General features: G+C 39.7%; 2 protein-coding genes across 4 annotated transcripts in view; one reads left to right on the top strand and one right to left on the bottom strand.

Annotated features, from left to right (window-relative positions):
* Kctd19 (potassium channel tetramerization domain containing 19) overlaps nt 1-5,304 on the bottom strand; it is a 38,448-nt gene extending 33,144 nt beyond the window's left edge. For 2 of the 3 annotated variants that reach the window (XM_051201534.1, XM_051201537.1), the window contains exon 1: nt 5,191-5,232. In XM_051201534.1, coding sequence (XP_051057491.1) covers nt 5,191-5,229 — 39 coding nt within the window. In that variant the 5' untranslated portion in view covers nt 5,230-5,232. Of the gene's footprint in view, nt 1-5,190 lie in introns of all 3 variants that reach the window. The other variant, XM_051201536.1, reaches the window with a different exon arrangement.
* A 96-nt stretch (nt 5,305-5,400) lies between these two features.
* Lrrc36 (leucine rich repeat containing 36) overlaps nt 5,401-27,635 on the top strand; it is a 57,809-nt gene continuing 35,574 nt past the window's right edge. Inside the window, exons 1-4 of the mRNA XM_051201533.1 lie at nt 5,401-5,488; nt 22,804-22,931; nt 24,115-24,307; nt 25,071-25,167. Coding sequence (XP_051057490.1) covers nt 5,419-5,488; nt 22,804-22,931; nt 24,115-24,307; nt 25,071-25,167 — 488 coding nt within the window. The 5' untranslated portion in view covers nt 5,401-5,418. The remainder of the gene's footprint in view (nt 5,489-22,803; nt 22,932-24,114; nt 24,308-25,070; nt 25,168-27,635) is intronic.

Here is a 27,635-nt window from a genome sequence, read left to right as displayed (position 1 = left end):
ACATCCAAAGGAATTCACACACACACACACACACACACACACACACACACACACACAGTGTTATGAGCTCAGCAAAACTGAAGAATATTTTTAAAGACAAATTATATCTTACAAATTAACAATTTAAAAAGCCAACCATGGTTTCATGCTTCTGTAATTCCAACACTCAGAAGACAGAGGGAGGAGGATCACTACAAGTCTGAGGATAGTGAGTGCTACATAATGAATTCAAGGGCAATTATGGCTACATAATGAGACCCTGTATTAAAAGGCAGGAGATGGGAGAAAGGCTGGAATGATGGGTAAGAGCACTTGTTGTGAAACATGAGGGCCTGAATTTGGTCCCAGCATCCAAGTAAAAGAGCTAGGTGTGATCTAGTGTTCACCTGTAACCCCAGCACTGTGGGGGGATGGGAACAAGAAGATCCTTGGGGGTTTTTTCAGCCTAGCTGAAAGATGAGGAGCTCCACTTCGAGAGACCCTGTCTCAAACGTGAGAATGAAACTAAATGCATAACTCTAATACTGCACAAAAGTCAACTCAAGGGTTGGTAAGATAGCTCAGTGGGTGAAGGTACTTGCTGCTAAGCCTGATGATCTGAGTTTGATCCTAGCATCTTCCTGGTGGAGAGAACAGACTCCCTCAAGTTACCCTCTGACTTGCACTGTGTTATAGCCCGCCTACCAAACCCCACAATAATAAATAAATAAATGTAATTTAAAAATGATTCAAAATCAATCAAAAATGAATGTAATGAATTGATAATTCATTAATGTAAGACCTGAAACTGCTAGAGGAAAACAGGCAAACATTTAAAGATAGTCATACCAAGTACTTCATGAAACAGAGGAAATAATCTCAAGAACTGACAAATAGGATCATGAATTTAAAAGGCTTCTGCCTAGTGAAAGAAACAATCAGCAAAGTGAAGAAGCCTACATAATGAGAAAATCTTCGCTGGCTATATATTCAACAGAGGATTAATGTCCAGAATCTATTTTTTAAAGGGCAGGAGCTGGAGAGATGACTCAGTGGTTAAGAGCACTGGCTGTTCTTTCACAGGACCCAGGTTTGGTTCCCATTTCCACATGGCAGCTCACAGTCATCTGTAACTCTAGTTCCAGAGGATCCTCTTTTGGCTTCTGTGGGCACCAGGCATACAGATAATGCACTTATATATCGGCTTTGTTTTGTTGAAACAGGGCTCCTCTGCAGATCCCTGGCTGTTCTAGAACTCACTTGGTAGACCAGACTGTGCCACCACATTTGGGGACACACACACACACACACACACACACACACACACACCACTATCTTTTTAAAATAATTAATTTATTTTTTGAGACAGTGTGTAACAGTCCTGGCTGTCCTAGAATGTATTCTGTAGACCAGGCTTGCCTTGAAAGCACTGAGATCTGACTGCCTCTGCCTCCTGACTACTGGGATTAAAAGTGTGGGCCACCACAATCCAGCAATAATTTATTTAAAAAAAAACCCAGATTCAAATAACTAAAAAACAAATCAAGTCACTAAAAAAGAACTGAAGGGTTCTAATGGCCAGTAACTTTTGAAAAGATATTCAGGGAAATAAGCCATCAGGGAAATACAAATTAAAGCTGCCCTGAACGTTCATCTCACTGAGTCAAAATGACTGTCCTTCAAGAGAACACCACCAAATTGGGGCCAAAGAGATGGCTCAATGGTAAAGAACATTTGTGCCAGGAAATGCCCTACTTTTAATCCCAGTGGAAACCCTGTTTTGAATAACTAAAAAAGAAAAACAAAACACTATTTGCTCTTCAAGAGGACTGTAGTTCAGTTCTTATTACCCACATTGAATGCCTCACATCCACCTGTAACTACAGCCTTAGGGAATGAAGCACCCTCTTCTGTCCTCCAAGAGCACCCACACACATCATGTGTATATATGCCCATACATATAAACAATAAAAATGATAAAAGAAAACAACAAATGCTAAAATTGGGCTGCCACTACAGAAATCTAAAAAACTAAACAGAAATAATCATATTATCCAATTATACCACACATGGAGATATATCTTGTGCTGTGACAAAATACTTGTATTTGTATAAAGCAATTTAAGGGGCCACCTTAAATCTATGGATAAAGGAGCCTGGTGACCTGGGTTTAATCCTTGGGACCCATGTCAAACTGGAAGAAAAGAGCTGACTCCACAAAGTTGTCCTCTGACCTCTGCATGTGCACCCAGCACCCACACATATAATAATAGTCACATAAGAAGGATTTGTTGTGGCTCACGATTTAAGAGCATTCAGTCCAGCATGGCATAAAAGGCATGACAGGGTTCATGGGAGCAGAGGCATGAAGCTAGGACTCTTTACATCTGGAAAGACCAGAAAGCAGAAGTATGCTGATGTTCCTCCCTCCTTTTTATTCAGGCAGGGGCTGTAGACCATTAGATGGTGCTGCTGCATTCAGAGTGGCTCTTCTTTCTTGGTTAAATGTCTCTAGACAAATATTCTCACAGATATTCCTAGGAGAGTGCCTCCTAGGTAGTTCCAACTCTGGGCAGGTTGGCCACAAAAATAACCACTACACACTTACAGAACTCTAAATCACCATGCCAAAGATATATTTGCTGCACTATTCACAATAGCCAAGATATGGAAACCAGTTTAGAGGTCAACAGGTGAATAGATAAAGCTGTAAAGAATGAAATTCTGACATTTGCAGGAAAATGGATGGAATTGGAGATATGCTAGACTCATATTTTCTTTCATACATGGAATATAGATTTATACATATACACATTTTATAAAAGTAGAAAGGGGCCTTTGAGAGAAGAGGTCTAAAGGAAGGGGAAATAAGAGAGAGTAATAGGACATAACAGCAGAGGTAGGACTACTTCAGGGGAGAAAGGCACAACAAACAAAGGAGAATGAGATACAGGTTTGAAGATGTGCACAATGGAACCCACTAGGTTGTAAGCTAACTAAAAATTAATTTAAAATCTCTAGTCCGTGGAAGGCCCGGGCCGCCCCCCGGAACTAGACCCAGAAGCAGATGGAGAGGACAAGACCATGCGGTGAGTACAGGGACCCCCGCCCCGCGGGGCCGGGCCCCCGCAGCCCCCCCCCCCGCCCCCCCGCCGGCCGCCCCCGCCCCCCCCCCCCCCCCCCCCCCCCCCCCGGCCCGCCCCACCCCCCGCACCCCCCCCCCCCCCCCCCCCCCGCGCCCCCCCCCCCCCCCCCCCCCCCCCCCCCCCCCCCCCCCCCCCCCCCCCCCCCCCCCCCCCTCCAATAGACAGGGGCGCCCCCCCCCCCCCCCCCCCCCCCCCCCCCCCCCCCCCCCCCCCCCCCCCCCCCCCCCCCCCCCCCCCCCTTTTTTGGTGTGGGGGGGGGGGGGGGGGGGGGGGGGGGGGGGGGGGGGGGGGGGGGGGGGGGGGGGGGGGGGGGGGGGGGGGGGGGGGGGGGGGGGGGGGGGGGGGGGGGGGCGGGGCCGGCAACCAAAAAAAAAAAAAAAAAAAAAACGCTTTGACTCCAAAATTTAAGTTGAAGAACAAGTTACTGGGGAAAAGTATTTCTTTTTGTTTCCACAGAAAATGAAAGTGTGGATTCCTTCGCCTAATGGTGTTGTCCCCCCCCCGCCCCCCGGAACCGGGGTCCAGGCGGTCCCTACATTCCAAACAGCTGGACAAAACAGCCCTACAGACTACAGCTAGGATATCTGAATCTTCTTCGGGGGGAACCCCCCCCCCCCCCCCCCCGGGTGTGTGGAACGACCCCAAATTCCCAAATATTGTGTATAAATGTTTGTTTTCATTTAATTGGACTTTGTTATATGAAATTAAATAAAAAATACTCTATATGCATAAAAAAAAGAGAGAGTAATAGGACATAACAGCAGAGGTAGGACTACTTCAGGGGAGAAAGGCACAACAAACAAAGGAGAATGATATACAGATTTGAAATGTCACAATGGAACCCACTAGTTTGTAAGCTAACTAAAAATTAATTTAAAATTCTCTAAGAATGGTGCTAGTGGGAACAAGACTATTAAAGTACAAGGTGATTGTTCAAGGGGGAAAAGCTTCCTCTTCCATCAAAAACCTGCATCTCTTCTTCAAGAAAAATAAATCCTAATAATAAAGAAGAGGGCATTTCTTCTATAGCAAGCCTTGTGTACATTTCTGAACTGAAGAGGAACCATTATACATGTCATTTTAGGACTAGAAAAGCTCTAGGCAGTCATGAAGAGAAAGAATACAGATTATAAAATGGATTCTTGGCTCAGAAGCAGAACTGGAAAAGCTAATCCAATGTCATTGTGAGTTCCATGCCTTCTAAACGTGACTTAGGCTGGACATGACGAACTGAGAGTAACTAAGAGCCCCACCTATATCAGAAAGCACAGATAAACAAGGATTGATTTTTTGTCCTGTTCTCTTTAAGGTACCTAGCGGGTTGAAAGTTCAGCAGAGATACTTGTGTATGCCGATTTGGGCATACTTGGATGCTAAAGTAAACCTGCTCCTTGGAGGTTGAGCTAGGCTTATTAAAAAAACAAGGTCTTGGTTCAAGTATTTGCTTCCTCATGTTTCACCAACGGGAAGGCCCTCAGGGGATGCTTCCTGGTAAACATTAGGAATGTAGCTGCCCTTTCCAGAGCATTCTTCCCCAAAGACTGTTCAGGGGCTTCTTAGTGAAGGACTAGTCCGCCTGGGGGAGAGCCTCCAGTCATCCGCAGCTTGGGAAGAAGAACAGGTTTCCCAACTCCATCCCAAAGAGCGTCTCATTTCCGTACAACCTCCTTCCAAATCAAATTAGCCCGATAGAACCTCAGTGCCCTAAAGACAGGACTCAACTCTTCACAACCTCATTTTCTCCCATTGACCGCCAGTATCTGCCCCGCCCCCAAACTGTCAGATCTGGATTTCCCTTTAAACGTCATTCCCATCTTGCTCAGTGTCCAGAACGAAAATGGCCTTCAAGGTACAAAGGCCTCCACCCTTCAGACCGACACACCTCCTCCACCCCTCAAACCTGGTGCCTCTCATATCCTCAGTAGAACAAGCGTTCAACCCTAAAGGCAGCATGTTCTCAACTACTCATACAAGCCCTCCCCAGGGCCGCCTTCCAACCCTCAGATCCCAGTCAGATCCCTATCCCTGAGGCTTCATTCTGGGCACCAACTCCCCCAGTCGCCACCTCAGTGGTTTTGGCGCCCTTCTCAGGGACGGGCTCCATACCATAGTCCTAACTTCTGTGGCAGGCGGACAGGCGCGTGACCCGTCCTCTAACGGTCCCTACAGAACCAAGGTCCTCAGCAAGTGGGCGGGGCGGGCCTGAGCCAGGGGCGGGGCCTGGCGCGAGGGGGCGTGGTCCGGCGAGCGCGGGGCGGTCTCGCGAGCGGTGGCAGGTGAGCGGCGGGCGTGAATGGCGGAGCAATGGGATCTGGACGAGGAGGGCCTCCGCCGCCTGGGGGCGCTGACCCTGGAGCAGCCGGGTAGGGCCAAGCTGGGAGGGTACGGGTCAGGAGCGTGGGTCAGAGGCTGAGAGGAAACTGGTGGAAGGCTTGGTAGCAAGGGGTAGAGGCAAGGGAACTGCAGAGGAGCAGTTCCTGAGGCGGACAAAGAGGAAAATGAGGCACAAGGGTTACAGCGAGGTGCAGAACATGATAGTCTGAGGCAGAGAGTGTGAAATTGAAGGAAAGGAGTGTGAAGTACTAACAGGCAAGAAGGGGCCCTTGTGGCAAGTGACAGAATTTGACAGAAGGCTCCATCAGTGGAAGGAAATGGATGTTGGTGAGAGAAGGGAAGTGTTGAAAAGGACAAGAGTGGTGGTGGGCGCCTTGAGGAGACACAGGGGTGTTAATTTTGGCAGCCACTTAAACTTCCTGCCTAGGAAGACTTTCCCAGGTTGGGGTCCATTGGGAAAGGACACCCCCATTCCATCGTGCTAACTCAAGAACTTCAAGAACTACAGCCTTTTTCTTTTCTTTTCTTTCCTTTTCTTTTTAAGCAATCTGATGTTCCCTTTAAAAAGCTCAGAAAGGCTTTATGTGCAATACTAAGCGATCCCACAATCATTTAGCTTAGTGCTCCAGCCCTGCATTCATCTGAAAGGTAATACTGAGAGTTGCTGGACCCTGCTTCTGACAGGGTTTGACTCAACATAGTTTTTTTTTTTTTTTTTTTTTTTTTTTTAGGTGGGAGAGTCTTCAATACTCCTAATTAAACTCTTATTTCCCTATTATAACCATTCATTGTGTTAAATACCACCTGCATTTAATCTCCAGAACAAGCTTAGTAGGCAGATACTATTATGGGTTCCCTTTTTACAAATCAATAAAATTAGATTAGACTCTTGCCCAGAGTCACAGAACTGGTTGTATAGACAGGGTTTTTTAATCCAAGACTTATTCCTAAAAACTGAGTTATAACAACAATAAATTCTTCTTTCTTGCTTTCTCTATTTTTCTTTTATAAAACAAGAAAATGTTGGGATTTTTAATTAATAATTTAAGAATTGTTTTTAAGTTATAAAGTAGTGCATGCTGGTAAGTCAAATATTTTGTGAATAATAAAGATACTAATATTTTTTTCTGTAGACAAAGATAATAGTTTGATCTATGTATTAACTGATGCAGATCTTTCATATATTTAAATATGTACGTTTGTATGAGACAAGGTTTCATGTGTCCCAGGCTGGCCTCAAACTTTCTACTATACCCAGTCTTATGTAGTTCTGAGGAGTCAAGTCTAGTTCGTGCTAGGCCAGCATTCTAGGCCAGCATTCTACCAATTAGGCAACATCCTCAGCAAGGAATATATTTTCCTTGCAATACTATTATGAATCCTCCTATTTTATAAGTCAGACACAATAAACTTCATTGACTTGGTACACATCTGTGTCTTCCCTTCTATTAAAATATTTTATAGTATTGATTAACCTTGATATTGAGGATGGAGAGGCAAAAGCTAGGCAGAGTGGTGCATTCCAGTAATCCCAGTACTAGGGAGCCTGAGGTACAAGGACAGGGATTAAAGGTGTGCACCATGAAATCCATCCAGATAAACAATTTTAAATCTTCAATAATAGACAAGAGATCAGATAAAAGGTCTGTAGACTGTCCCTTTGTGCATTAGCAACTCATTGACAACTTAGACAAGGATAGTTTCAGGAAAATAGGGAGGAAGGAAACCATATTCAGGTAGAATGTTATGTTTGAGAGAGGAAATAAGTGAAAATAAGAATTTTTATGACTATAAACAAGAATGCAGAAGTAAAATCGTATCTCAAGGGTATGATATGGGGTCAAGAACAGAGTATAAGCAAAATGTACTAAAGCATATGTTGTTGATGATAATAATTTGGCAGAGAAAATATCTGTAAATATGTATTTTTTTAAAAGGCTCTTAGTTGAGTGGTAGTGGCACACCCCTTAATTCCAGTACTCAGGAGGCAGAGGCAGGCAGATCTCCAAAGTCTGAGTCCAGCCTGGCCTACAGAGTGAGTCCAGGACAGCCAGGGCTACAACAAAAAGGCTGCAAAAGTAATTAATTTAGCATACACTAGATAGCATAATTGCTAAGCAAAAAGTAAGTCTTTACCTTGCCTCCCTGTCATACAGGACTGGTTCCTCTTCCTAAGGACAATTACTATTACCTGATTTCCAGAAATATCATCTACATATATAAGCATTTTATTTTATTTTTATTTATTTGAGACAGGGTCTCATTATGTAGCTCTGGCTGTCCAGAAATTCACTGTGTAGACCAGACTGGCTTTAAACACAGAGTTACCTGCCTCTGCCTTCTGAGCATGTGACTAGGCCCTGCAATTTTATAATTTTGTTTTGTTATTCAAGACAGGGTTTCTCTTTATTGCTTTGGAGCCTGTCCTGGAATTAGCTCTGTAGACTAGGCTGGCCTTGAACTCACAGCAATCCTCCTTCCTCTGCCTCCTGAGTGCTGGGATTAAAGGCATGCACCACCAATGCCTGGCCTGAAATTTTTATATGACTATTTTCCAATGTATACAAGAGTGGAAATAACAGAATAATGAACTCCTGTCATTTTACTTCAATAGTTATCAATTCATAGTCAATCCTTTTTCTTACATACCTTACCTATCCTACTTCTAAACCTTTGCACTAATTATTTCTAGGCAAGTTCTTGATATATAATTTTATCCATAAATATCTTGACATGTTTTTTCAAAGATAAGAACTTCTCAAATAACCAAATATTCAATCTAAAATAATTTAACAGCAACTTCTTTGTTACATATCTGTATGGTTTGTGAGCATGTCTGTGGAGGCCCAAGGATAGTTGGAAATCTTCCTAAATTGCTCTCCACATTGAGGTAGTGTCTCCATTTAACCTAGAGCTAATGGAATGGCTAGTCTATCTAAGTCTCTTGCTCCTGGAATGACCTGTTTCTGCCTTTCCAGTGCTAGATTTACAAGTAGACCACCACATCTGCCCAACATTTATGTGGGCACAAGGATCCAAACACCAGTCCTAATACTTATGTAGCAAGCTTTTATAAACTGATCTCTCTCCCTAGACCATAATTTATTTTGTTTTATTTATTTATTTTTAAAGATTTATTTACTTATTATGTATACAGTATTCTGCCTGCACTCCAGAAGAGGGCATCAGATCACATTATAGATAGTTGTGAGCCACCATATGGTTTCTGGAATTGAATTCAGGACCTCTGGAAGAGCAGTCAATGCTCTTAACCTTTTAGCCATCTCTCTGGCACTTATTTTAAAATGTTCGATTTTGTTTGTTTTTGTCTTTTTGAGAAAGGGTTTCTCTGTGTTGCCCTAGCTGTCCTGGAGCTCACTCTGTAAACCAGGCTAGCATCAAACTCACATAGATCCACCTGCCTCTGCCACCCAAGTGCTGGGATTAAAGGTGTGAGTCACCACCATCCCCCTTGTTCTGTTCATTTTTAATTGCCTATAAAATGTCTTTAGATCTGGAATATATTTCTTTTCTGGACCACTCCCATGACCTTAACTAATGTAGTATCTCAAGTACCCATGACCTTAATTAATGTAGTATCTCAAGTACTACCTCAGACTTCTAATACATTGTGCCTTAACTATAGCTGTAATGTGTGTGTGTGTGTGTGTGTGTGTGTGTGTGTGTGTGTGTGTGTGTGTGTGTTGTTTAGAATTGAATCCAGAGTCTTATACATGCTAGGCACTGTACCACTGAGCTGCATCTACAGTCCTGATAATAACTTCTTTGTGGAGGGGCATTCAGGTTGAGCCAAGGTCTCATTCATGTAGCCTTGGCCTGCCTAGAATTCACTATGCAGACCAGGCTGATCTTGAACTCATAGAGCTCCATCTGTCTCTGTTTCCAGAGTTCTGGGATTACAGGCATGTGCCACTATGCCTAGCCCTATATCAAGTATTCAACCAGCATTATCATTTCTCCCATTAGGCCATAATTTTTTAAATCTATATTAAGTGTGTATGCCAGCTTGTTGATATATATATGTTAAATTTGATATAAATACTCCCCACTTTTTCCTTGAATTTTCTTATTTGAAGAAACTTGCATCATTTATTTCGAAGAGTTCATTACCATCTGGATTTTGCTCACTGTATTATCCCTAAGATGTTTGTCTTTTTTCTTGTTTCCTGTATTGCCTAATTAGTAGTTATATGAGTTTCAATAAGGTTCAAGTTTGATTTGTGTGTGCCCTTTTCACATAACTGCCTTATGGATAGCACTGTATACTTCTGTAAAGAAGTATGTGATACCTGATTCAAGAATACTTGATGTGTTCTGCTTCATTGTGTTTATTATCATAATTGATGATAATGGGAGATCTTTTCACTTTGATTCCTGAAGACATTTTTTTAAAAAGGTCTATTTATTTATCATGTGTATTCAGTATTCTGCTGGCATGCATGCCTGCACACCAGAAGAGGGCACCAGATCTCATTACAGATGGTGGTGAGCCACCATGTGATGGTTAGGAATCGAACTCAGGACCTCTGGAAGGTCAGCCGGTGCTCTTAACCTCTGAGCCATCTCTCCAGCCCTTCCTGAAGGCATTTTTAAAGCTTTATTTATTTGAAATGCTTTTATTGTCATTAGAAACAAGCTCTATGATAGCTATAAATGGTTCTCCTTTTTCCCTTCAGTTTTATTTTTTTATTAGTTAAAAAATTAGAAGAGAAATGAATGGGTTTTGTGAAGGCATTTGCATCCATTGTTTCTGTGAACCTCTTCCTCCCACCCATCCCCTTGCCTGCTGCACACCAATCTCCTTCCTACCCCCCAGCAGCTCCCCTGCTCTCCTTCCCATTTTCAAGGCTTTTTAGAGAGATTACTTGAAGTTTTGTTTTGTTGGTTTGTTTTTCGAGACAGGGTTTCTCTGTATTGTTTTGGAACCTGTCCTGGAACTTGTTCTGTAGAGCAGGCTGGCCTTGAACTCACAGAGATCCGCCTGCCTCTGCCTCCCTTTTGTTTTTACAATTAAAATGAGTGTTTGCCCATTGGGGCATGTACCACAAATATATTTTATTTTGCGGTGTCTGAATTATTTGCAGGCACGTGTGTCTGTGAACCAGATGTGTGTCTGTACACCACATGTTTGCCTGGTGCCAGAAGAGGCCAGACATTGGATCCACTGGAACTGCCGTGTGGATGCTGGGAATTAAACCTGGGTCCTCTGAAAGAGTAGTCAGTGCTCTTAACCTCTGAGCTATCTCTCCAGGCCCCTTCAAAGGTTTTTAATATCTATGACAATGCAGTGTTTCATACATTCTCTGATATATTTGTAGTTAACACTTTATGAGGACTGTAACCAAGTACACATGGTCTTATAGCCTGCACCTCATGCAAATCCTAAAAGAATACTTGCCTCTCTGACAATTTGTTAATTAAACAATAATCCTGGTGCCCTTTTGTTTGTTCTTCAAATGAGGCTGTGGTGAAAACCATGAGAAATCCTGCAGGTCATTGATGGAATCACTAGTTGACCTTAGTTTTTCTCACAACAGAAGAATCTCAGTCATAAAATTACCAATGCACTGTCATCAAACCCAGGATAATATTTTTTTTGTATTTTAAGAAAATATCACATATTATAAAACTCACCATTTTAAGGTATATAAGTCAAGGTCCTTTACTACATTTGGAGAGTTATATAACTGTTCTAATTTGCTTCTTGTTGTTGTGATAAGATACTCTGGCCAAATGTAAATTTAGGGAAGTGTTTATTTGACTTATACTTCCAGGTCACAATTAATCATTGAGGGAACTCAAATCAGAAACCTGGAGGCAGGAGCTGTGGAGGAACCCTTCTTACTGGCTCACTTTTTACTTCACTAGTTTTCTTACTCAACCAAAGACAACCTGGCCAGCGCCCTCCTACATCAATTAATAATGAAGAAAGTCCTCTACACACTTTCCACAAGCAAATAGGACCTAGGCAAAATTTTAGCTGAGGCTGTCTTTAAATTGACTGTTAATGCTAACTAGGACAAACAGTCATTTCCACTATCTAGTTTCAGAATGTTTTGTTGACTTATTAGACAATCTGTATTTCCCACTTTCTATAGCCACTTACAGTCTCGCCAATCTGATTTCTCTCTTTGTGAATTCACTTCTTCTCAATAGTTCCTATAAATGGAATAATGTTTCTTTCTGTCTGGCATATTTTTGAGGTTTATCTATATTTTAGCATGTATCAATAATTCATTACTCTTTACTAAAAGCCTATTTTTAGGGCAATTTTAGGTTTACTGAGAATTTGAGCATAAAAATGCAGAATTCCCATATACCCTTCTCCACTTACATTTTTATCCCCATCCTTCATTTTCCCTTTTTAGTAATAATGTTTCAATGTGATACAGCTGTTATAATTTAATTAATATTGATACATTTAGTTGAAGTCTACAGTTTATATTAGGGTTCAACTCTGTATTGTGTAGTTCTGTGAGTTTTAACAAATCTATAATGTCCTATGTCTGATATTACAAAATCAAACAATGGTTTCAATACCCTAAAAATCCTCTATTGGTTTTGGAATATAGCTCAGTAGTAAAGACCTTGCCTAGTATATGCAAAATCCTAGGTTTAATTAACAGTGTCTTAAAATAAATAAATATGAGATGGAGAGATGGTTTAGGAGTTAAGAGCACTTACAGGTTGCTCTTATCGAGGACTCAGATTGGGGGGGTGGGGGAATGGATGGATGGATGGATCCAACACCCTCTTCTGGACTCTCTGGGTACTGCACTCACACGATATACTGACATATGCAGGTAAAATATCCATACATAAGAAATGAAAATAAAGGTTAAAAATAAATAAATAACTGCTATATCTCATCTATTTATTTCTTACCTGCTCCAAACTCCTGACAGCCCCTAATTTTGCTTGCTTGCTTACTTGATACAGGGCCTCACCATGCATAGCCCAGCTGGTCTTGAGCTAAATATACAGCCTAAAATGGTCTATCAGATTTGTGAACTTCCTGCCTTGGCTCCCAAGTGCAGAGATTATATCCTTCTCTGTTACTGATATTTTCACTGTTGCCCTTTTCAGAATGTTTCAAAGTTGGAATCAGACACTGTGTAATGGGCTGGTGTCTTTCACATCACAATATATACATAAGATTATTCCCTATCCAACTGAGTATGGTGTCACATAATTATAATCCCAGCATTTGGGAGGTGGCAGCAGGAGGTTCAGAAGTTCAAAGCCAGCCTAGGCGACCCTGTCTCAAACAAGCAAAGGGCTGGGAATAAATCTCAGTGGTAGAACACTTGCTTAGTGTGCATAAGACCATAGGTTCAATCTGAGCACTGCAAAGAAAAGAAGGTTCTTCCATGGCTTTGCATGTTCTTGTCACTCCTTCTTATAGCTAAATGTGTTCCACTGTGTGGATATCCCATGGTTTACTTATACATTTACTTATTCAGAACATCTTGATGGCTTTCAAGTTTTGGCAACCATGGATAAAACTGCTATAAACATCTGTGTGTGGTTTTTGTATAGACATAAAGTTTCAGCTTTTGTGAATAAATACCAAAGACTGAGTACTAGACAATATGGAAAGGAATGTTCAGCTTTTTAAAAGAGCTAAACTATCTTCAGTGGTAGCTGCAGCATTTGCCTGCCAGGCAGCAATGAAGTTCCAGTTGCCCCACAATCTCATTAACATTTAGTGTCAGTATTTTGAATTTTAGCAATTATAATTTGCAGTGGTATCTCATTTTTTTTTCAATTGCTATTTCCTAATGACTTAAGATGTTAAACAGTTTTTTTCCTTTTTTTTTTTTTGCCTTACACACACACACACACATTTTTGTTCAGTTCATTCCACTTTTAAAAATTATTTTATTGTTGTTGAATTTTAAAAGTTCTTGGTATACTTTGGATAGATATGAATCCTTTACTGGAGAATATGTTTAGCAAATAGCTTCTCCCACTATGTCAGTTAGTTTTTCATTACTGTAATGAATAATTAAGATAAATCAATTTATAAGGAAATAAGGCTTATTTTAGCTCATGGTTTCAGAGGTTTAGTCTATAAGTAGGTGCTCATGCAAGGCAGTACACCATGTGTAGATGGAGTTTCTTTCCAGCCAGGTCCTGCAGCTCTTTAGTCCCAAATAAACACACTGAGGCTTATATTAATTATAAACTGGCCAATGGCTCAGGATTCTCTCTTAATTATTAACCCATTTCTATTAAACTATGTATTGCCATAGGCTGTGGCTTACCCATAATGCTCCGGCATGTTATTCCTTTGGGGGCTGCATGGTATCTCCCTAGCAAGTCTCTCTCTCTCTCTCTCTCTCTCTCTCTCTCTCTCTCTCTCTCTCTCTCTCTCTCTCTCTCTTTCCCTCTGTTTCTCTTCCCAGCATTCCTAGACTGGTAGCCCTGCCTATGCTTCCTGCCTGGGTACTGGCCAACTAATAAGAGAAACATATATTCATAACATACAGAAGGACATCTGAGAAGGAGCCCAGGAGCACTCTCTTGCTGGCGGGACGCCAACAGGAGAGCATCTGGTAGAACCTGCTGGTGTTCATCTGTCTATGTTGTAAGTTATTTCTCCCTGAAAAAATATCTATTCGGCCTATTTGTTTATCCTGATCCTTATTAAACCACGATTTCTGGTGTCAGAAGTGGGATCAGGATTTTCAGGGTACCTGGGTTTCACCCAGGCGGCAGATACCATTCCCTTCCCCCACCAGTCTGGTCCCACCATGGAGCCAGCCCCAAATAACACACTGAGACACTGTATTAAATATAAAGCTGTTAGCCTGTTACTCTGCTAGCTCTATCTTAAATATTAACCCATTTCTATTAATCTAAGTATTCCATGTGGTCTTATCTTACCGGAGAGTGGCCCTGCCGTTATTCTCTCTCAGTCCTCCATCTAGAATCTCCTTCCTACTACTTCCTCTCTCCTCCTCCTCATCTCCTAGTCCCGCCTGTCTTGCTTTCCTATTGACCAACAGTGTTTTATTCATTAACCAATAAGAGAAACACATTTACAGAATGACATCTCCCATCAGACATCCTCCATCAACCATGTACAAATGAAATGATACAGAATTTGTCCTTTGAGCATGGTTTATTGATTTAACATAAAGTCTTCAAAGTCATCTGTGCTATAGAATATATAGGAATTTCTTTCCTTTTTAAGACTAACAAGATTTTTTAAGTATATTACATATTTTGCTTATCAATCTACAGATGAACATTGGCATTGTTTCTACTTTGGGGCTAATTATGAATAATGCTTCTATGAACACTAAGGTACAAGAATGTGTTTCAGTCCTTGCTTTCAGTTGTTTGGATAAAAAATATGCTCAAAAAGGATAACTAGCCTACAATTCACAACCCTAGAGAAGCTAGGAAGCAAGGAGGACCCTAAGAGAGACATACATCAACACCTGGAGAAACGGAAAGAGACAGATTTCCATGGAGGGGGGTTGGCAGAGGATAACATGAGGGATCAGGAAGATAGAGGCAAGGGAAAAATAGAGAAAGAGAACAAGAAAAGAGAAACCTGAATAGAGGGAGCCATTATAGGTTTAAAGAGAAATCTCACACTAGGGAAATGTCCAGGGATCCACAAGGATGACCTGAACTAAGAATCTGAGCAATAGTGGAGAGGCTACCTTAAATGCCCTTCCTCTATAATGAGAATGATGACTGACTACCGTAAATGCCATCCTAGAGCCTTCACCCAGTAGCTGATGGAAGCTGAAACAGAGACCCACAGCTATACATTGAGACAAACTCCTGGAATCCAGTTACAGAGAGGGAGGAATGATGAGCAAAGGAGTCTAGGCTGGAGAACCCTACAGAAACAGCTGACTTGAGCAAGTCAGAGTGCACAGACATTAGTCTGACAGCTGGGGAACCAACATAGGACTGAACCAGGCCCATGAATGTGGGTGTCAGTTGGGAGACCAGGGCAGTCTGTGGGGACCTCTGGCAGTGGAACCAGTATTTATCCCTAGTGCATGAACTTTGGGAGCCCATTCCCTATGGAGGGACACTCTCTCAGCCTAGATACATGGGGGAGTGCCTAGGCCCTGCCCCAAATGATGTGATAGCCTTAGATGATCCCCCATGGGAAGTCTCACCCTACCTGGGAAGTGAATGGGGGTGGGATGGGGAATTGGTGAGGGCAGGGGAGGATGGGAGGGAAAGGGAACTGGGATCAGTATATAAAATAAGATTGTTTTTAATTTAAATATAAAAAATGAAGAAAAAATATTATAAAGAACTTTGAAATTATATGCTCAGAAGTATAATTGGTTTGTTATTTTAATTTTTTCTTGTTCTTTTGTTTTTTATTTTTTGGGTTTTTATTTTTGGTTTTTGATTTTTTGATACAGGGTTTCTTTGTGCAACAGTCCTTGTTGTCCTGGTACTCACTTTGTAGACCAGTGTAGCCTCAAACGTACTTCTGACTGTCTCTGCCTCCCAAGTACTGGAATCAAAGGTGTACGCCACCATCACGCTTGTTTTTTGTTTGTTTGTTTGTTTGTTTTGTTTTTTGTTTTTTGAGGTAGGGTTTCTCTGTGTAGCCCTGGCTGTCCTGGAACTCTTTGTAGACCAGGCTGGCCTTGAACTCACAGAGATATGCCTGCTTCTGCCTCCCAAGTGCTGGGACTAAAGGCATGTACCACCAGTACCCTAATTTTTCTTGTTTTCATACTTTTTTATGGATATGCATGTTGTACAGTATGCATGCATGGGGCCAGAAGGTTAACAAAGGGTATGTATCTTCTTCAAGTACTCATTTTTTGAGACAGGGTCTTGCATTGAACTTGAATCTTGCCCATTCACCTAGACAAGCTGGCTTGCAAGAGTCTTCTTGTCTCCTCCTTCCCAGCACTGGAATGACAGGTACTAGCTTCCACACCTGGGAATTGAACTCAAGTTCTTGCGATTCATTGCAAGCACTTTATCTCCTGACCCATCTTCCTAGACCCTTGTTTTCATTCTTAGTCTTCATTTCTAGAATAGCCTTTTAATGTAATTTAAATTTTATTTCTAAAATTTTATCTTCAATATTTTCAAAACTTTCTTTTCTTTCCAATTACTTTTTTACATTTTCCTAATTCTAATTTACAGCTTTCAGCAGTTATCATTTGTTTTTGTCTTAGGATTCTTTTACATTAATGAAGAGGGAGGGATGTACCACAGTGGTAGAGAACTTGTCTAGTATATTCATGAGACCCAGTGTTTGATCCCTAGCAGTGAAAAAATACACACCACAACCTCCAAGAGCTTTTGTTGGTAAACGCTATCTGCTAATATTAACATATAGAAACTAAAAATTACTTAATTAGAAGAGAGTCATACACTGGGTGTAGTGGTACATGCCTTTGATCCCAGCACTTGGGGGGCAGAAGCAGGCAAATCTCTGAGTTCTAGGCCAGCCTGGTCTACAGAGAGAGTTCCAGGACAACCAGGACTGTTACATAGAGAAACCATGTCTCAAAACCATCACCCCCTGCAAAAAAAGGAGAGTCATAATATGTCCACTGAATGTTAACCTGATTTATTATTATTATTATTATTATTATTATTATTATTATTATTATTATTTAATATTTAACTTTATTATTTAAAAAGTAGAAAATAAAGGTCAACTTAATTTTTTAAAGTATGTGCCCCTCCTCATACCAGAGGTATTAGATACCCTGGAGTTGGAGTTATTTGTGAGCCTCCTGATATGGGTGCTGGAAACTGAACTCTAGTTCTTTGCAAGAGTACATGTTTTGTTTTTGTTTTTATTTAGTTGTTATTTGTTTTTGTTTTTTTTAAATTATTTTTATGTGCATTGGTGTTTTGTCTGTATGTATGCTTGTGTATGTATGAGGGTGTTGGGTCCTCTAGAATTGGAGTTACAGACAGTTATGAGCTGCCCTGGAAAATGAACCCAAGTCCTCTGAAAGAGCAGTCATTGCTCTTAACTGCTGAGCCATTTCTACATCTTCGATTACACGTTTTTTGTTTTTGTTTCTTTGTTTGAGACAGGATTTCTCTGTGTAGCCTTGGCTGTCCTGACACTTTCTTTGTAGAACAGGCTGGCTCCAACTCTTAGAGTTCTGCCTGCCTCTGCCTTCTGAGTACTGGGATTAAAGACCTGTGCCACCACAACCCAGCTGAATACATGATTTTAATGGTTGTATCATCTCTCTGACCCCTTAATCTAATATTTTAATGGAAAGCATCTGTCTTCTAAAATAGAAAATATCAGAGAGTATTATATATATATATGTATATATATATGTATTCTTAAAATCTATTTAATGTCTCATTGGTTTTTTAAGATTTATTTATTATGTACACAGTGTTCTGTCTGGTTGTATGTCTGCACATCATAAGAGGGCACCAGAGCTCATTACAGATGGTTGTGAGTCACCATATGGTTGTTGAGAATTGAACTCAGGACCTCTGGAAGAGCAGCCAGAGCTCTTAACCTCTAAGCCATCTCTTTACTCAATATCTGGTTTAATACAAGACAGCCTTATTCTTTTACTTGCTTCATTTTAAATTCTGTTTTGATATGCTGTTTTGTTTAAAATATATATTTCACATAGTTGCAAAAGAGAAAATAGTTTTATAGCCTTTAAAAGGATTATGGGTGTTTTCTCTGGTAAAACATGAAAATTGGGAAATTAGTAGTTTCTTGAATTTTAGTTGTGTGTGGAATCCAAAATTCTATAAAAAAAAACTATTTTTTACTCTTTCATAGTGAAATCCATTGGTACATCTAGTATTTGAATGGATCTGTTACCCATGCATGATTTTTGAAGCATCATGCATTGGTCATTAGGAAATATTGATTCACTGATTTTTATAGGTCTCCTATATATTGACAAAATTTATACAATATTGTCTTAGTCTCTGTTCTATTGTTGTGAAGACACACCATGACCAAGGCATCTCTTAGAAAAGAAAGCATTTAATTGGGAGCTTGCTCACAGTTTAAAAGAGGTTTAATTCATTATCATGATGGCAGGGAGCATAAGTGCACACATGGCACTGAAACTGTAGCTACATCCTGATCCCAAGACCAAGAGAGACTCTGGGCCTAGCTTGGACTATTGAAACCCCAATGACACACTTCTTCCAGCAAAGACATACCTCCCAATTCTTTCAAATAGTGCTACTCCCTTGTGACTAAACATTCAATGAACCTTAGGGGCCATTCTTATTCAAACCACCAAAACATACATACATACATACATACATATATATTGAGATCTTTTTCTATAGATACACTTATATGCCAGCATGTCTATATGTGCCTGCTGCCAGCAGAGGTCAGAAGAGGGTGTTGGATCCCCTAGAACTGGAAATACAGATGGTTGTGTACTGGGAATCAAACCCAGATCCCATGCAAGCAGATCAGGTGCTCTCAACTGCTGTCATCTCTTCAGCCCAGATCTTTTTAAGTATTACCACTAATCTCATTAGAAAAACCTAAGTATTGGGAAGCATCAAATTCATGGTGGACAGATAGAATTGTTTCAGAATTCTATTTTAGAGAAATAGTGTACATGCTGAATCTACCTTCTACCACTGAGCTATATCTCCAGCCCTGAAATCATTATATATGTACATACATACATACATACATACATATATATATATATATATATACATATATATGTAAAAATTTTGGTAACTGAAATGTTATTGTAGACATCAATGACTACAGTTGCTTTCCTGAAGTGACAGGCTTACTTTATTTTTAACATGTTTACTGTCTGTCATAGTGTTACACACACCTATATTTCTAGCACTCAGGGGGTAGAAGCAGGATGATCAGGCATTCTACATATTAATCTGGGACTAGCCTGGGTTACTCTTTCTAAAAAAAAAAAAGAGGTAAAGTCTGCCACATATTTAGTCAAGATTAGTATAATTTTTAAAGATATTTTCCTAATAAAAATGGTATTTCAGCTGGAGAGATGGTTCAGTGGTTAAGAGCACTCACTGATCTTCCAGAGAACCCAGGTTCAATTCCCAGCATCCAACAGGCAATTGACAACTGTCTGTAACTCTGTTTCCAGAGAATTTGACATCCTTACATAGACATACATGCAGACAGAACACCAATGCACATAAAAAATTAGTTAATCTTTAACAATGGTGTTCCATTAAGAAGCCAGAGGACTGTAAGATAGCTCCATGGGTAAAGGTGCTTGCCACCACCCCTGATAACTGTAGTTTAATCTCTGGAACTCACATAGTGGAAGGAGAGTACAGATTCTTCAAACACACACACACACACACAGAGAGAGAGATAATTGTGTGTGAACTTATACACATACTAAATATTTGAAGTGTAGGGGGGAAATAAATAATTGAGCATGCAACACAGTTACATAAGCATTTTCTCATAGGCATTCACTTTCTTTATTGTATACCAGAGGAGAAATACTCCATGCATATTCTCCATTTTGTCATTTAGTTTTAAAAAGTCATGTCTAAAGGTCAAAATTTAAAAATGAATCACTGTTACTTTTGACAAGGTCTTCTTTTGTCTATCTGTTTGTTGTATTTGTTGTTTATTTTGAAACAGGGTTTTCTAGGCTGGCCTCGGACTTCCTAAGATCCTTAGCCTGCCAAGTACTGAAATTACTGGGGGGAAGGGGTGCTATTGTCCCTGGTTAAGGACATTCTCAAGTAAAATTGGCTTTAAAAATACCATAAACTTATAAGCAATAACACATGTGGTGACTTCTAGTGAAATTTGGTGCCCCTATCTTGATACATCATCCTAAGGGGATATGTAATAAGTGCAAAGTCAACACAGTACAAAGGGTAATTCATGTTTTCATATTGTTATGAAAACCATTTTTACGGAAGTGGCTTTTACTCTGTGGACCCCTGCACATGTCTCAAGGACCTTTGGGGTCTAGGATCCACATTTTGAGAACTGTTGCTTTGAAAGTGTCTTTCTCGGAAACATTAATTGCTTATGGATGTTAGTTACTGTGCTGCTTTTTCTTTTTTCTCATAATATTCTGCATTGAAAAATCCACTGTATTTGTTTATTCATTTGTTTGTTCCTTTGTTTTTGTGGCTCTTTGTTTAAATGCAGGAAGGTTTACTGTGCTTCTGGGGGAAAGATGGGTCAGAACAGTTCTCTAAGCTCAAAGATTTAGAGCTCCCTCTTCTGTTGTGTTCAGAAAGTACAGGGAAACATACCCATAGTGACCCCTCCCCAGGTGGCCATTTCTATCTGCTTCCCCCCAGACTCCTGTCTGCACCCTTCACACTCGTTTGTAGCTATCATCTTCTGAGTGAGCTCTTCAGCTTATGGCTTTTAAAAGTTATGAGGGCCAGCCATGGCGACACATGTCTATAGCCCAGAACTCAGGAGACAGAGGCAGATGGATCTCTGAGTTTGAAGCCAGCCTGATCTATATAGTGAATTCCAGGCTAGCCAGGGCTATATAGTAAGACCGTGCCTCAACACAAAAACAAACAAACAAAAAATTTCCAAGGCCCAAACTTTTCCAGCACTTCAAAATTTTATTTCATTTAAGTTCTATGGCATTTACCTACAAGTTGGATAATGTAGAATGCCCTTTCAGTTTTGGTTGCAATTCTCAGTTTGGCCTACTACATCTGCTAGCATTTGTATTGGGAAATCTGAGATTCATCTATTTCAATGCTCTTAAAAGTTGAGTTGACTTTACTTAATCACACACACACACACACATACACACTTATACCCCCCATATTGTTTTTGGATTTATTTTGTTTTATGTGTATACTTGTTTTGCCTGCATGTTTTTGCTTTTCTTTGCTTTTTTTTCAAGACAGAGTTTCTCTGTGTAGTTCCTATGCTGGAACTTGCTTTGTAGACCAGGCTGGCCTCAAACTCAGAGATTCACCTGCTCTGCCTCCTGAGTGCTGGAATTAAAGGCATGTACCACCACACCCAACTTACCTACATGTTTGTAACTGTATCATGTACATGCCTGGTGCCTGCAGATCAGAAGAGGACATTGGATCTGATTGTGAACCACCATGTAGGTACTGGAAACTAAACCTAGTCCTCTGGAAGAACAGCCAGTGTTCTTAACTGCCGAGCCATCTCTCTAATTATGTCTTGAAGATTTCCCATGTAAAACTCTGAAAAACCACCTAGTTCTTATTGGTTGTTATATAAAACATCAATTGATAGCTTGACATCACTCATGAGCCACATGCATTTTGGGGACAGGGTACTTGGCAAATGCTCTGTCACTGAACTACGTCTCCACTTCTATGGGTACTGTTCTAAGGTTTAGGTATACATTAACTTAATTATTACATCTTATGAGTTAAGCACTGTTACTTCCTTCAGTACAAATAAGAAGCTGGCATACTGGGAAATAACAAATACATTGTCACAGATATTGTACCTCGTTCTTTGTGTCAATGAGTGTTATTTAGGAGGCCTGATTCTAACTTCATCTGAGGAATCCTTGACAGTTTGATATTGCTTATTTGCTTTTTCTTAAAACTTCTCTGAAACTGACGTCTTGTTCCATATAATATGTATCCTTGCAAATTCTGAGAATATTTTTTTAAAGCTTTATTCTAGTCAGGTGGTGGTGGCTTACTCAGGAAGCAGAGGCAGGCAGATCTCTGAATTCAAGGCCAGCCTGGTCTACAGAGTGTTTTCTAGGACAGGCTCCAAAGCTACACAGAGAAACCTTGTCTCAAAAAAACAAAACAAAAAAAAAAAAACCAAACAAACAAACAAATAAATAAATAAAAGAAAGCTGAATTCTAGCAATGCAAAGTTCTTTTCAAATTTTGTTTTGCAAGTGTGGTTGGCCTGTGCCTGTGGTCCCAGCATTCAGAAAGCTGGTACAGGAAGACTACTGAAAGTGTGAGGATAGTCTGGGACCTAGTAAGAGCCAGACTCAAAATAAAACTAAGTTAATCAGACAAAAACCATCAAAACTCCAAATAAATCAATAAATTTTATTTTGAGGGCTTCTAGGGACTTGTGCCACATCTTCCAGGTAGTTAGGGAACCGAAAGGCTGTACACAGTGGTTTCTTACACGGTTTTTGACCATATCTCTGATTTTTAAAGTTTCACCTAGAGCCAATTGTTATTTTTCCAAATGGACAGGTATCATGCCCCAGCAGGAACACAAGGTCTGTTCTTCTGAGCCATGGGTGGAAGACCTTTCACAGATTCGTATGGGAGGAAGGAGAGAGCCTGTTTTCACTGACTGCTGTTTATCCAACTAGAGATTGTAACATATCTACTAATGATGTCTTTTCAGAACTGGTGGAGTCTCTTTCATTGCAGGGATCTTATGCTGGAAAAATCCATTCTATTGGTGATGCCTTTAGAAATTTCAAAAATCTCCGATCCTTAGATTTATCAAGGAATTTGATCACTAGCCTCAAGGTGGGTTCCATACTCCATGGTCAGTCAGGTCAATTTGTAGTCACATGAGAAGCATTAAGAAATAGAAAATATCAGATCTTACTTTTAAATCTTACCCAACTACATTTTATTACGTTCTTTTTAAATTTATTTATTTTTATTTCATGTACATTAGTTTGCCTGTTTGAGGGTATTGGATCCCTTGGAACTGGAGTTACAGTTGTGAGCTGGGAATTGAACCCAGATCCTCTAGAAGAGCAGCCAGTGCTCTTAACCACTGAACCATCTCTCCAGCCCCCATTTTATTACTTTCTATAAAATTCTTTTACCTTTATGCTTAAATTTTTCTTATGAAATATTAGGTAAGTTTTATTTTGTTCTCAGGGAAAATTTTATGAAATTTTCATTGCCAAGGGCAATAGTACACATTTCAATGCATGTAAAAAAAAAAAACATTAAGATTCTGACTTACAAACATATAGATTCTTAGTCTCCATTCTGTGAGGAAGACTGGGTAGGCTTAGGACATACCCAGGAAATATAGGTGCTGATGGTGCACAGTACACATGGAAAAACACTTGCCTGTGTTGTCACTGTATTTTTTTTCTAGGAATATCAGAAAATGATGGGCTTAATAAAAACAAAAACAGTAAGTATCCAAGTCAGGGGAATAGAGGCAATACAAGAAGTAGGAAGAAGGGCTCAGTTGGTAAAGTGCAGTTGCTGGGCAAGCATAAGGTTTTTATTTTAGATCCCAGCCGCCATAAAAGGTCAACTTCTGGGAAAGCAAAGGTAGGATGATCCCTGGAGCCATTGCTGCCTGGCCAGTCAGTGAGCTTCAGATTCAGTGACAGACTGTCCAAAAAACAAAGTGGTGCCTGGTATAGTGGCACACGCCTTTAATCCTCTTTAATCCTAGCACTTAGATAGAGGCAGGAGGGTCTCTCTGAATGTGAGGCCATATAGTGAGACATATAGTGAGACATAACAGAGTTACAGGAGCTAGACAGTGAGACTGTCAAAAAATAAAATAAAACAGTAATAGCAAAAATAAGGTAGTGAGCAATTGAGGAAGACTCTTAAATCATTCTTTGACCCCCCCACACACACAGAGAGACAGAGGACAGACAGAGACAGAGATTTGAGCAGTGTTTATAAGGATCAGCAATGTGCAGTTGCCTAATGTATTTTTTTTTCCTTTCAGGGCATCCAGTATTTATGTTCACTCCAAGATCTGAATTTATATTATAATAACATTCCTTCACTAGTGGAGGTATCCCGACTACAGCCCTTGCCCTTCCTCAAAGAGCTAGATTTGAGACTCAATCCTGTTGTAAGGAAAGATACAGATTATAGGCTTTTTGCTGTGTACACTCTGCAAACTCTGGAAAAACTAGGTGAGACCCTCCCTCCTCTTCCATTCCTCCCAGAATTTTACTAAAGTAAGCTGCCTCAACCTTTTGGATGTTGGACAAAAGTATGCACTGGCAGGAGACATTTGTTTATCAGTCAATATTTACGTAACTCTGTGTCGGCAGGATGTATGACAAGTACTTTTGTTTATTGAATGACCATCTATGATTTTATCAGCTGCTTCCAGCTTTAGTTTTCTTCGGCTGATGGTTTCTCCACTACTTCCTCCCCAACATAAAATTTCTAAATGGAGACTTATTTTTCCAGGTGCCCAGTTTTATCAACCATTTTAGTAATAGAAGTTCAATGTAATTCATTAGGAACTAGTTGATAAGTAACAAAGATATTCCTTAGAATGATCTGGTCTGCATTTCCTCATAATTTCATTGTTTAGTATATATTTCCTATTGATAGAAAATGTGATTTCAAACGGCCCTGGAAAAGTTATTGTTGGGAAACTAAGTTAAAAATTGTTTAAGGAAAATTCAACGTTCAGCTTAATATGAGATTGTTTGCTCTCCAAGCTTTGTTTTCCTGAAGGAGTATTGACCTGGGTGGTTATTGTTGCTATGACATCTGAGTTACTGCTTGCTCTAGTGACAACATAATAGAATTGTGTTGTGACCTGTCTATAATGCATGAAGATAAGTCTGGTCTTCAGTTTTTCCTCTGTAAATATGGGCTTCTGACCTACTACCATTGACTCTAAAAAAAGAAAAATGCTCAGGCCACGCTTTTTGCCTCCAGATGACCGAACTGTGCGTGATAGTGAGAGGAAAGCTGCCAAGCTGCATTTCAGTCAGTTGGGCAACAGTGAGAATTTTCTTTTAGAGGTGGAAAAAAGGTAAGAAAAAAAAAAAAAACGTCTAATTTATTTTAGAATTGTTAAAGGGGATTTCTAGTTTACTTTCCAGTAGAATTCTCAGATCTGGATTAAAGCTGTCTATTTACAAACAAGTCCATAGGGAGGAGAATCAAGCCCTCTTTGTTCTCGAACTGTAGAGTTGCCTTTGTTGTAAATTCTCCAATATTATCACAACGCATCAACAGGGACACTCTAAGATTTCTTATTCCATAAATTCTTACCTACACTCTCTTGGCAGAATTAGCATCAGTGCACAGTCTTTTCTCATTGGACTAGGATTTCATTGCCACAGGCAAGACTTCCAGTTTTGTTGCTTTGGCAAATTTCTAACAAAACAAAAATTCTGCAAAACAATAAGTAAAGAGACCTTGAGACTCAAGTATTTCAGTGATAGAGTTCTCCATTTCTTATTATAGAATCCTACTAAAGGAAGATATATCTTGTACCCTACAATCTTGCTTTTAAATTTCAACCTTATTAGGGCTGGTGAGATAGCTTAGTGGGTAAAGGTACTTGCTACCAAGCCTGACAACCTGAGTTCAGTGCCTAGGACTCACATAGTAGAAAGGAAGTGCTGATTCCTGCAAGTTGTCTTCTGGCTTCAATGTAGATGCACATGCATGAACACACATATCACACTCAGAAATGCATAAGTGTAATTTGACATGTTTTAGCTTCATTAGTTTTTTGTTCATTAAATACAAATTCCTCACAATGTAAACAATTCAAAAAAGTTAAAGTTACTCTATATTTTGCTATTGAGAGTTAAATATTTATTTCTTTTCTGTGTTTGCAAAATACACGACTGTATTTATTAGTCTATTCATTTGGTGCAATGTGCTATTCACCACCTAGAAATAAATGCTAGTTATATTTCTTTGGAACTGAGGAGGTGGTTCACTCAGGAAAAAGTGTCTGCTGCACAAACATGAGGACATTAGTTTGGAGTCCCAGCATCCACATTAACAACAACAACAACAAAAACAATAAAAATAAAAATATAAATATAAAAACAGACATTGTGGCACATATCTGTAACCCCAGTGCTGGAGAGGCAAAGATAAAAGAACCTGGGAGCTCACTGGCTAGTCAGCCCAGCCAAATAGATGTGGTTCCATGGAAGACTACATCTAAAAAAAATTAGATGGAGAGCGATCAAGGAAGATACCTGACATCAGTTTCTGGCCTCCACAAGCACACCTACATGAACACACACACTAAATACCCTAATATTATTAGATATTTGTGTATGTTACATGTACTTGTGTGATTTGTGTGTGTAATATGTGTATGTATACACATCAGACTTTATAGTAGTTTGCTTCTTGTATATACGGTATTTAATGAGACATCATGAACATATCTCCACATTATTTTTTCTATTCTTCATCATAAGTCTATTTACCTTTAGTTTTCTTTTGTGGTATTGAGGATTGAACTCAGGTCTTTTGGCATCTTAGGCAAGTCCTCTACCACTGAGCTATTTCCACAGCCCCTATAGCTTACCTATTATTTTCTTCCCCCTCACTAGAATATAAACTCATGAGAATAGGGCCTTGTTTATTGTAGTATCTTTAGCACCTATATAGAAGTTGCTAAAAAGAATAATTTGTTTAATGATGAAAACTAGGGCTGATCAGATGGCTTGCCAGGTCTAAAGGTGCTCACTATGCAAATCTGGTAACCCGAGTTTGGTCTCTGGAACCTCTATAAAGATGGAAGGAAAGAAGCATCTTCACAAAGTTGTCTTTTAACTTCCACACATACCTGCCTATGGATACACATAAAAGTTATAATAATAATAATAATAATAATAATAATAATAATAATAATAAATAAGTGATGTTGGTCTAACATCATCTTTTCCAATTGATTTTTAGCTCTCTTTCTTTCTTTTTTTTTTTGAGACAGGGTTTCTCTGTGTAACAATACTGGCTGTTGTCCTGGAACTTACTTCATAGACCAGGCTGGCTTCTAACTCACTGAGATCCACCTGCCTCTGCTTCCCAAGTGCTGGGACTAAAGGTGTGCGCCACCACTGCCCAGTAATTTTTAGCTGTCTTTGTTCTGATCTTTGTTTCATGGTATAACCTTCAGAATGGATCCTTAATTTTCTATTTTTCCCTTATTTGCTTCTGTTTAAATGTAATGTTTATTGAGGTTAATTTACATAGAATAAAATTTACCTTACTCTAGACATAAATGGAATCTTTCTTTTAAAAAAATTATATATATAAAACACATATGTAAAGTAAACCAAATTCTATTTTAAATATATTGTAATTTACTGTTTACCATAACAAGTTAGCATCTGGCATTGGTGGTTCAGTGGTAGAATTCTTACCTGCCATAATAAAATAGATATAAGTCAATATATACTGAGTGAAAATTCTATTTAGGTAAAGAATGCCATCTTTAATCTATTGAAGTTACCTTTAAATGACTGC

The sequence above is a fragment of the Phodopus roborovskii genome, unplaced genomic scaffold (assembly GCF_943737965.1).
Source record: "Phodopus roborovskii unplaced genomic scaffold, PHOROB, whole genome shotgun sequence".
Classification (NCBI taxonomy): domain Eukaryota; kingdom Metazoa; phylum Chordata; class Mammalia; order Rodentia; family Cricetidae; genus Phodopus; species Phodopus roborovskii.
This window is presented reverse-complemented; position numbering and strand designations above follow the sequence as displayed.